Source organism: Microtus ochrogaster, chromosome 6 (genome assembly GCF_000317375.1).
Source record: "Microtus ochrogaster isolate Prairie Vole_2 chromosome 6, MicOch1.0, whole genome shotgun sequence".
NCBI classification, from domain to species: Eukaryota; Metazoa; Chordata; class Mammalia; order Rodentia; family Cricetidae; genus Microtus; species Microtus ochrogaster.
Genome location: NC_022013.1, coordinates 86,406,413 through 86,417,803, shown reverse-complemented (window position 1 = coordinate 86,417,803; position 11,391 = coordinate 86,406,413). Strand labels below are relative to the sequence as shown.

The 11,391-nt window shown below is 41.9% G+C and overlaps 1 protein-coding gene across 1 annotated transcript in view; it reads left to right on the top strand.

The window, feature by feature from the left end:
* Catspere (catsper channel auxiliary subunit epsilon) overlaps positions 1-11,391 on the top strand; it is a 111,701-nt gene that overhangs the window by 42,695 nt on the left and 57,615 nt on the right. Inside the window, exons 6-7 of the mRNA XM_013346968.1 lie at positions 4,557-4,581; positions 8,981-9,058. Coding sequence (XP_013202422.1) covers positions 4,557-4,581; positions 8,981-9,058 — 103 coding nt within the window. The remainder of the gene's footprint in view (positions 1-4,556; positions 4,582-8,980; positions 9,059-11,391) is intronic.

The window sequence follows — 11,391 nt, the reverse complement described above, 5'->3', positions numbered from 1 at the left end:
CCACTCCTCCTGGGTGGGGCCGCCCACTCCTCCTGGGTGGGGCCGCCCAGCCATGCCACCACTGCTCATGCTTCTGCTCCTCCCTGGCAGGGCCACCTGACCCAGGAGAATTTCAAAGGAAACATTGCTATGTTTGCCCTGCTGTCTCTACCCCGTCCTGCACCAGTCAAAATGAATTCTGGTGTCTATCCTGGAGATGTGAAATGGGGCCCCCTCTTGGAATGCTGGCAAGGACCCCTTTATAACAATATCAGCTTCTGTTAATAGTTCTTGCCCAAAACTCATATTCTGTAACCCTATTATAATCCAAGTTAAAGGATGGGATGCTGCACACCCACAAGCTTATAGCTCCTGGGACTTGGGAAGATCTTGGGGATTTAGGTTATCTGAGTCTGGTAATGACCATGGAATGGCATTTACTATACAGTGATCACAGGTTAGGACTCTGGTCCTCCCCATGGGACTTTTTTACATGACCTCCTTTGGCCTCTCACGTCCTTGCAACTTAGCTCCAGACTACCTAGATAAGCCAAAATGCCACCTCACCAGGGAGGAACTCACTTTTTATATGGGGTTAGGTCTTCTGGCCACATAGCCAACTGTAATGCTCAGGACTGTGTCCCTCACCAACAGAACAGCTTGTCCCTGGGAGCCCCCCCCCCTCAGCCTAGGTGACCTTCAAGGGCTTGCAACTCAACTATCCCTTAGACAAAACTGCCTATTCATCAATATGATGAATATATATACTTTCACATGGTCTTCCAATACTCTTAACTTAAACAACTCTATCAAATAGTCACTCCAAGGGTCTTGGTATGCCTGTACCATGGTTTATAACCCTGTACATCAACTAACCTTTTCGCCATGGGAAACTGACCCGATATCTGTGTCTTAGTACAAATTGTCCCACGAATATATTATTGTGATGGCCGAGCTGGCAGGAAACATTTGGACACTTGCCTGGGGCTATGATATAAGTGAGGAATGCCAATCTTCATCCCCATAATGGTGGAGATAGGTATTGTGGGTCAAGCTGCCTGTGGAGCAGCACTAATTATTAGCCACGTCAGTTACAATAGTTTCTCTGAGGCCATGGAAAAAGACCTATTCTGCCCCCAGGCAGTGACCTCCTACCTTGTACAACAAGTAGACTATTTAGCAGAAATTGTCTATCCAAACAGAAGGGGACTGACTCCTAAAACAAGGAAGGAAAAGTGCTGCCTTGGGCAAGTCCTGTTGTTTCTATGCTAACCGCTTGGGAGTCATTAAAAACATTCTTCAAGAGCTCAATGAGAGTCTCCTCAAAGGGCAAAAAGAAAGACAACAATCTTTTTCTTGGTTCCAGAAGCCCTTTTATTGGTCCCCTTGGCTAACAATCCTATTGTCCTCTGTTGCTAGATTGTTGTTTATTCTTTTGCTACTCTCAATGATCTGTCCATATGTGATTAGTGTGCTGATTAGATTTGTAAAATACCACATTTCTTCAATGGTTGATTCTCCACTCACAGTATGCAGCCATTGTTGCTTTGCCTGCCTAAAACACCCTGATTGGTCTAATAAAGAGCTGAATGGCCAATAGAAAGGCAGGAGAAAGGATAGAGGAGGCTGGTGTGCAGACTGTATAAACAGGAGGAGAAATCTAAGCTCGGAGTAAGAATAAGTCTCCAAGTATTTATTTGGCAGTTGGGTGGTGGGCCCCCCAAAGAGAAAAAAAACAAACAACCACACTTCTGCTTTGCCTCCTGAATGGCAGGATTATAGACCAATGTTACTATACCTAGCCCTAGCTACATTCAACCTTGTTTTCTTCCCTATAAAGTTTTGGAATGATTTGTAAAATTTTGTTAAGATTTTATTTTTATTTATTTTATTTAGCTTTTGTGATACTGGGGATTGAGGCAGGGATTTATATTTGGTAGACAAATGCTGTATCACTCAACTACATCTGTGCCCCGGCGATTTGTGTTGTAATTTTGTAGATGGAGTTTTCTTTGGGCTGTCTGTAATTATTCAGCCACCTATAAGGCCGCACTTCCCTGTCCTAAAGGCAGGCACATGTGGGCGGACCCTTGGGAACAAAGGGCCCGTGTGACCCCCGTGCGCACATGCGTGGTTACCTCCATGTGTGACTCAATTAAAACCCTTGCGGGCATGCGTGGGTCGCCTGTCATCTGCGTCATTAGTATGTGATGTAGTCACGTCATCCCCCTGTGTGCTTGTGCTAGGCAGCCTTTAAAAGCTGGAGGCTCCGTCTTTGCTCTCTCTCCTTACATTGTTTTCTCAGGCCTGCGTGCACTTCGCTTCTCTAACAAAGTTCTAAGTGGGTTTGTTCGCGTCTGGTGTTTTCTTCCCACTGGCGTCAGATCATTTCACCGCCAGCTCATAGAAAATGACATGGAGACTTCTTATTAATTATGAAAGCTCAGCCTATAGCTTAGACTTATCCCACTAGCTCTTATAACTTAAATTAACTAATTTATATTCATCTATGTTTGCCTCATGGCTTTTTCCCCCTCTCTTTTACCTTGTACCTCCTGTTTCCTTTCCTCTGGCATCTCTGCGGCGCAGCGGATCATCTCCTCTCTTCTCTCTTTGTCCAGAAGTCCCGCCTAACCTCTTCCTGTCTAGCTATTGGCCATTTAGCTCTTAATTAAACCAATCAGAAGGTACCTTTCAAAGAGATATCTTCACAGTGTACAAAACTATTATTCCACAACATAATTTATTGTATTTTAATATATTTAGGAATATTTCTACTCAAGAATATTATACAACATTCCATTTATTTTGTATGTCAAAATTTTGTTAATTTTTCATAAAGGTATGTGAATATTAATTTTTCCTACTTACTTTGCATTTTGTTCCTATTATAAATAGTCAAAATTTAAAATTGCTTTTTATTTTTTGAGACAGGTTTCTCTACGTATCTTTGGCTATCCTGGAACTCGCTCTTGTAGACCAGGCTGGCCTAGAACTCACAGAGATCCACCTGCCTCTGCCTCTTGAGTGCTGGGATTAAAGGTGAGTGCCACCACCGCCCAGCTCTAAAATTACATTTTCTTAGTAGATTTTGCTATTGTATTGAATACAGGTCCAGGGTTTTTTTAAGAGTTAATTTCCTTTGGAGCGGTTTGAAATTCATGTAAAACTGAGAGGGAGATGGAGAGCGATTCCTGCGGAGTCACCCCCTTCTGCGGAGTCACCCCCTCCTGCAGAGTCACCCCCTTCTGCGGAGTCACCCCCTCCTGCAGAGTCACCCCCTTCTGCGGAGTCACCCCCTCCTGCTGCTGTGCATGCACACCATTATCAGCATGGCTCCCCACAGTGCCATATTTATTTTATTTTTATTGTTTTGGTTTTTCAAGACAGGGTTTCTCTATGTAGACCCAGCTGTCCTGAAACTCACTCTGTAGACCAGGCTGGCCTCAAACTCACAGAGATCCGCCTGCCTCTGCCTCCCAAGCGCTGGGACTAAAGGCATGCGCCACCACCACCCGTTCTTGGCATATTTATCTTAACTGATAAACCTATATCAGTGTTTTGGCACCAAAAGTCTAAAGCTTGTGTTACCAGTCAGCCACTCCTGGTGTTGTATTTCCCATGAGCATAGACAAATGCACAATGGTGGGTCTCTCATCCTGGGATCACACGATGTTTTCACTGTCCTGAAATACTGGCACCCACATGTTCATTCTTCTCTCCTACATGACCCACAGACATCATGCTTCTTTTTTCTCATTAACTTTTCCTACAGCTTTTGATTTTCCAGAATAAAGTATAGTTGGAATTACATAATACATAGCCTTTCAGAATAGCTTTTTTTTTTTTAATTTAATAACATACACTTAAGACCCAAGTATCTCAGCCTTTGGTGATGATAAATGGGTTAAAGATCCCTTGGTAAATAAGTAGATATATCTTAGGGTTTGTTTCATTTTTGTTTTGTATAACAGTGAATTCTTTGTAATTATGTAATAAAATGTAAAAAGAATATCCAAAGGTTTAGAAACGTGTATCTTGCTCTTTTGACCATCTTGGCACTGGCAGAAGCCTGCTGGGAACAGGACTTCTAAAAGGCGAATGTGCCTGGAGGGCTGTGGTACAAGGCCGTTCTTTGCTGGCTCTAAGTGAGATCTCTGGAACCAAAGAGAGCATATAACTCTTCTTAAAATTGAAGGTGTTTATGGTGGAGATGAAACTGAACTCTACTTGGGCAAGAGTTGTGCTCATGTGTGTATAGCAAAAAACAGCACAGTGGATCCTGGAGGCAAACCACACAAAACCAGAGTGATCTGGGAAAGGACACTCAGGTATGGAAACACTGGCATGGTTCATGCCAAATCCTGAAGCCATCTTCCTACAAAGGCCTTTGGACACAGCATCAATGTGATGTTGTACCCTTCCCGGATTTAAACTACTGAAAAGTAAATAAATAAAAGTGGATTTGTGTTAATAATAAAAAAAAAGAACAAAGAAGCATATATATTGAAAGTATAGTATTCTAACTAATGCTTACACTATGTTTATTAAAATGTATTTTATTTTTCTCCCAACAGAGAAAATTTTGAAGATTTAACCCAGGTAACTCTTGTCAATTTTGCATATCCTTCACATGTCATTACTGTTTTCCATTTATCATTTATGTTTCCAGGTGAGGAATTTCCCAACGTACCTTTGTCATAAATTCTCCATAGAGTAGCAAGGCTCAGAGTGTGTTTTGAAGACCCCTTAGTTGGCCAGGAGGCCTAGTCAGGGAAGCTCAACCATACATTTACAGAAGGTGGATTTTTTTCTCCAATATTCTTTTATTAAATAGCAGAAACATTATTCAAGTGTCTTCTGTTGAAACACTAAAGAAAATTTGAAACTATTAGCAAACATTGTCTTGGTTGTTCTTATTTGGTAAAATATGCTCTTTTCACAAAATACATCTTAACATATATTTTATGAATATAATGTAGCATGTATCATGGTTTTATAAATTAGTATTATTTGATGTTCTCAGTTTTATTACATGGTACATTTGATAAGTCTAACCCACAAAATACAAAAAGCCTTACAGGACCCAGGTATGATTTGCAACCTGAGCAAACAGGAGGATGATGTAGGGGAATAAGAAATTTGAGGCCAGCTTGAGCTATAAAGCAAGATCTTGTCTCAAAACAAATTCCATGAAATTATTCAAAGACTGGAGATGTAGCTCAGTTGGTAGAGCACTTTCCTGGCTTGCACAAAGCCCTTGGTTCAATCCACAGAACCACATAAACTGTGTGGCTACTAGTCCATGCCTGTGGCCCATGGATCAAGGCTGGTCCATGTCAGCACTCCAGAGACAAAGGTCCAGAGTTCAAAGTTATCTTCAGCAATACAGTGGGTTCAATCAACCCATAATCTCAAATGTTATCAAGGATATATAGAACAATCAGTTTTGGGCTACCCTGCAAGACCCTGTCTAAAACACTATACCCAAAAACAAAGGAGACATAATTCCAGTTAGGCAAAATATATAATGCACAAAACTCTTTTTTTTTTTTTTTTTGATTTTTGAGACAGTGTTTCTCCGTAGCTTTTGGTTCCTGTCCTGGAACTAGCTCTTCTAGACCAGGCTGGCCTCAAACTCACAGAGATTCGCCTGCCTCTGCCTCCCGAGTGCTGGGATTAAAGGTGTGTGCCACCACCGCCCGGCTTCACAAAACTCTTTAATAATGCCTTTTAAATCTAGATTTTTCTAGATTTAACTGAGTTGACCCCAAAGGTGGCAAGGCCAAATTCTACTAAAGAGAGCGGGAAGAAATTTACAAATGTTCTGAAAAGCGCCAGCAGCAGATGGTCTCCTCAGAGTCCTTGCTGCCTTTGCAGAGCAAATGATGCTAATGATGTCCCAGCAGACCATGACTATCTGATCTCTAGCATCTCTTAATCTATGTGCCGGGCACACAGTAGCAGGCGGGACAAGTCCCTACCCTCATCGTTGTGTCGTTACAGCTTGTTGAAAGGCATTATACAAAGCTGCTTATTCAATTTGTCAATCCAGTATACTTCTAAAATCTAAAACTTGACCCGGTTCCGAAAATTATTGACATCTTTTTGAAAATATGCAAAAGTTGGCATAAAATAGCAACAAGAAGTATCAACAGCAAGCAGTTGCCGTGCAAGCATGGTGACCGGCGCTCCATTCCCAGAACCCACATAGAGGCGGGAAGAGAGAAGCAAGCTCCACACAATTGTTCTCTTACCTCCACGCACCATGACACAACCACCAACCACATATACACGAGTACACACACGATAATAAATAAAATTTTAAATAGATGTCTAGAAGACAAAAAGCAATCATCTAATATTGTCTATTGGTATTAGGCATCCCAGGAATCGGTCAGCATCACCTAGAATAGTATCAAAATGAAGGCTGTAAAACATCATCACAGTACTTAGGGACTTATCACTAAGATTTTCCACAAAGAAAGACTCCATCCCCATGTTTATGACCTAAGAATCACTACAGAAGCAAGTAAGAGAAAGCTGCCACTCAGCTCATCAAAACAAAACAGCCAAGCCAAGAAGCTAAGGCCAGACCATCACGATGGCTAGCTCAGGTGCAGCTAAAACCGTCACCAGAAGTCAGCAAGGACTGAAATGCCATGAATAAATTTAATATAATAATTATTGATTATACTATAGTTAATATCTCATGCTATATACCCATCTCACACTTATAGAACATTTGGCAGGCTCTGTGTCAACAAAGGCAGATGATGGGCCATGCCTTCGGTAACAACTAGGCAATTAATTTAGGAATTAATAATAGAATTTCTTAGAAAGTCTCCAGGCTCAGATATTTTTTTTTTTTGTTTTGTTTTCCTCCCTCACTAGGCAACCCAAGCTGTCTTGGAGCTTGCAGTCTTCTTAACTCTGCTCTTAGATTGCTGGGGATTGTGGACATATACCCTTACACCCAGCCTCCACCATAGGGAAATCTAATGTGTGAGTGCTTGGCCTGCATGTATGTACGTGTGCCACGCAGATGGAGTGCCTTTGGAGGCCAGAATAGGGCAGCTGATTCTCTGGAACTGGAGTTCCAGATGAATATGAGCCAACATGTCTCTGAATCAAACCTGGCCCCTCAGAAGAACAGCAGAGCTCTTAAATTTTAAACACTGAGCCATCTCTCCAGTCCCCAGATAATGGAGATTTTAAATACATGTGTTCATGGGTTATAGAAGAAATCAAAATGAGCATTACAAAGTTTTTCTAATGTTTATTTAGTTTTATGCATACAGATTTTTCTTTTTTACCTGCCTGTACGACAGCACACCACGTACATACAGTGCCCCCAGAGGAGGGTGTTGGATCCTCTAAGGCTGGAGTTACAGACGGTTGTGAGCCACCATGTGGGTGCTGGGAATTAAAACCAGGTCCTTTGAATGAGCTGTCAGTGCTCTTAACCCCTGAGCCATCTCTCCAGCTTGAAGAATTACAAAGTATTTTAAACCAAATAATGACGACCTCCAGGCAGATATTAAAAAACAGACAGTCGTCCCCCCTCTCAGCAACAACCCAGAAGAAAAATATGTGCAAGGGACATGAACGTGGACCTTGAACACAGGGAGAGACCTTTGCATTTTTCTCACAAAGTAAACACAGTCAAACTACATCAAAATTCCATTTTTCATCCATCTGAGTGGCGCTGTCCGAGGAGATAGAAGGAAAGAGCTCTCACATATTGCTATGACAGGTCTACCGCGGAAACTGCTGTGTAGTAGCTGGGAAACTTACTGTGTAGAGCCAGCAAAAAGGCACAGTATGTGTGTGTGTGGGGGGGGGTATTGCCGCACAACTTGGTGACTTGGGTTTGATCCCTGGAACCCAAGTGTCCTGGTTATCTTTAATTGTCAACTTGACACAGCCATCTGACAGGAAAGCACACGTGGAGGAATTGTCTCCATCAGATTTGCCCATGGGTGTGTATTTGTATTAAAAGGAGGGAAGATGTGTCTTTCTTGGTTCTATAGAAAGGTTTTCAGAACTTAGAGAAATGGAGCCAATAACTAGCTGGCTCCCTGTGGGTGGGAACTGAGTGATGGAAAGGGGAGGCATTTGGTTGCTGTCGTTCTCTTTGTCATATAATTTGCTTTGGGCAATGTGAATAAATTATTCAAGAAAAAAATAAGGAAAAATGGTGTCTGTTTTTATTAACCTATGATGTCAAATGCAAAGGATAAGTTACAAATGGTGTGCAGAGGGTGATTTCGTTTTCCATAAAACGTGGGGAAGTGTAGGAAGGCTGCCACGTCCATTTATGGTCTAAAGAAAGGCGTGTGATCATTAATACAGGATATTATCATCAATTACTTCCAGGTATAGAAAGATTTTTTTTTTGAACACTTCATGGACCTTTGTGTTGTTCTAGCTATTAAAAACTACAAACACTGCTTTTGATGTTTTAAAATAGAAAATAATGAAAACCGTTTTCTCACTTTTGTTTTTTACGTGTATGCATATTCTACCTACACATACAACCATGTGCCACCCTCCTGCCTGCTGCTTGCAGAGGCAGCAGAGAGCACTGGAGCCTTCATACCTGGAGTTAAAGATGGTTGTCAGTCCCCATGTAGGTGCTGGCAATTAAACCCAAGTCCCTCTGAGCAGCTAGTACTCTTAACCACGGAACCACCGCTTCAGCCACAGTAATGAAAACTTTTGAATTAATTAAGAACATTTTGAGTGGTTTTGCCACAGCAACAACAACAAAAATGAAATTTGTATAAAATATAAGGAAATGCAAATGTTTTGTGTATTTTTAGTATTCTCTGATAATTTTATGTATGCATAGAATGTATTTTGTTTATACTAACCATTATCCCTCCCCCAAACTACTCCAAGATTCACCCTCTGTCCTCATCCCCTCCCAATTTAGTGTACTCTTCTTTTTTATAACCCACTGAGCCTGATTTGTGCCTCTCATAACTTTCTTTTATAGACTGTCACTATATGGGTATATGATCCAGAAATTGCCAGCAGAGAAGAGTTGGAATGGACCGCGGAGAAACCTTCTCTCGTAAGTACAAACATCATCTTAGGTTAGATCACACAGGCTGCCTGTCTTTTTAAGGACTGAGTGTAAGCTATAGTCAATGGATAGTCTTCTAAGCTTCCTGAAACCGGCTTTTTTTTTGGTTTTTCGAGACAGGGTTTCTCTGTAGCTTTGGAGCCTGTCCTGGAACTAGCTCTTGTAGACCAGGCTGGCCTCGAACTCACAGAGATCCGCCTGCCTCTGCCTCCCGAGTGCTGGGATTAAAGGCGTGCGCCACCACGCCCGGCATGAAACCAGCTTAAAACACCTCTTGTTCAGCTTAGTCACTATAGCTATCTTGACCTTGCGGTTGAGCTCTACAATTGTAAACTTCTCTAGCCAGGCGGTGGTGGCGCACACCTTTAATCCTAGCACTCGGGGAGCAGAGGCAGACGAATCTCTGAGTTCAAGACCAGCCTGGTCTATAGAGCTAGTTTCAGAATAGCCAAGGTTACTCTGAGAACCCCTGTCTCGAAAAAACCAAACTGAAACAAAAAACAATTGTAAACCTCTCTGTTGAGTATTCTCTCATGGGGGGAAGAGAGGGTCATTTCTGTGCCTTAAGGATATGCTCTATTGAAGTGATACCTTAAAAACATAGCTAAGGTGTAACACAGCAAATGTATCAGCAAATCCTTATATTTGCTACAAATTTACTGCTTTGAAGACTTAAATTTTGTATTCTGTTACAACTCAAGCATACTGAGGAAAATCAATATAGGCTACTATTCTCTCAGGAGCCTGTCGCTATCTTAGTGGGGAGTGGTGTGGCATGTGTTTGCATAAGACGTGTGGGGAGTGCAAACATGCCAGGGCATGTGTGTCAAGGCTGGAAGACAGCTTTGTGGAACCAGTCCTCTTCTTCCACCTTTGTCTGGATTCCAGGGGTTGACAGGCATCTGGAGATGCAATCTGAGGTCAGGATCACCCCTTTGTCCAAGCATCGGTAGAGGTAAGAACTCTCCAGTGACTGGCTGCTCTGCTTCTCTGACCCTTCAGCTTTCACTCCCTAATATCTGGCTCCTGGTTTTATTTATTAAGACCAATTAGAATTTGTGCTACAATTCTGCTTTAAATTCTTTTAGAAACCTGTAGTGTTTCTCACAGCCTTTCATGGCCCTATTTTCCTGGTTCACAAAAGGCTCCAATTCTTCTATACCCTCAGCCACACTTTGCAGGTTTTGTGGAATCAATCAGTGATGTTGTTTTGCTTTTTGAAATAGCTATCCCCAACATAGGGGAAATCTCACTGTGTGTGCTGTTTGCTTGCTTGCTTGTTTGTTTGTTTGTTTGTTTGTTTTAGGCATAACCTCACTAAATAGCTCTAGTTGGCCTCAAACTCAGAGATCTACCTGCTTTTTCCTCCTGAGTACGGGGATTAAAAGTGTGTGTCACATTGCCATCATCATTGTGGTTAGATCTGCCTTCTGTAAGGACTGGGGATGCTGACCATCTCTTCACGTTCCTATCAACCATTTACATAATCTACTTTGGGAAAAGATGTCTTTTTAAGTCTTTGTTCATTTGTGGTCATGTTCTTTCGGAATTACTGGGCATTATTCTGAATATTAATATCCTGTGCCAGATGTGATTAGCAAGTATTTTCTTTCTTCTATGGACTGTTTTTCGTTACCTTACTTTTATTTTTTGTTTGTTTGTTTGTTTGTTTGGTTGGTTGGGGGTTTTTTAAGGTTTTTGATGTTGTTTTGGGGTTGTTTGGTTGGTTTTTTGAAACAGGGTTTCTCTATGTAGTCTTATCTGTCCTGGAACTCATTCATTCTGTAGACCAGGCAGATTCCTGTCTCCCTGGTTCTGGGATTAGTGGCATGGACCACCATGCCTAGCTGGTCTTCTCACCTTGCTGAGAGTGTCCTTTGGTACACAGATACTTTGAACTTTGGGGAGGGATGTTTTCCTTTCTATTGACAGCACCCATTTCTCTTACTTCCCTTTTTTTTTTAATTTATGTACATATGTGAGTACAATGTCTATGGAGGCCAGAAGAACGCACTGTGGGGAGAGAGAAGGAATCAAGGTCAAATTCTGGGGACCTTCAGTAGAGCAGGGAAAAAGTGATGTGGAAATGTCAGCATTAATGAAGTGCTTCAGATGGGATGATCACCTCAGTATATTGAATGCTGACAGATTTTTAGTATTATTATTTTTCTGGAACCACTAAAGTTGGTTAGCAGGTGAAGTTTCTTGCCACCACGCCTGAATGACTTGAGTTCAATTCCTGTGACCCAGGTGAGGGAGAGAAGTGATTCCTTCAGGTTGCCCTGTGGCCTCCACATGTGTGCCCTGTGACCTCCACATGT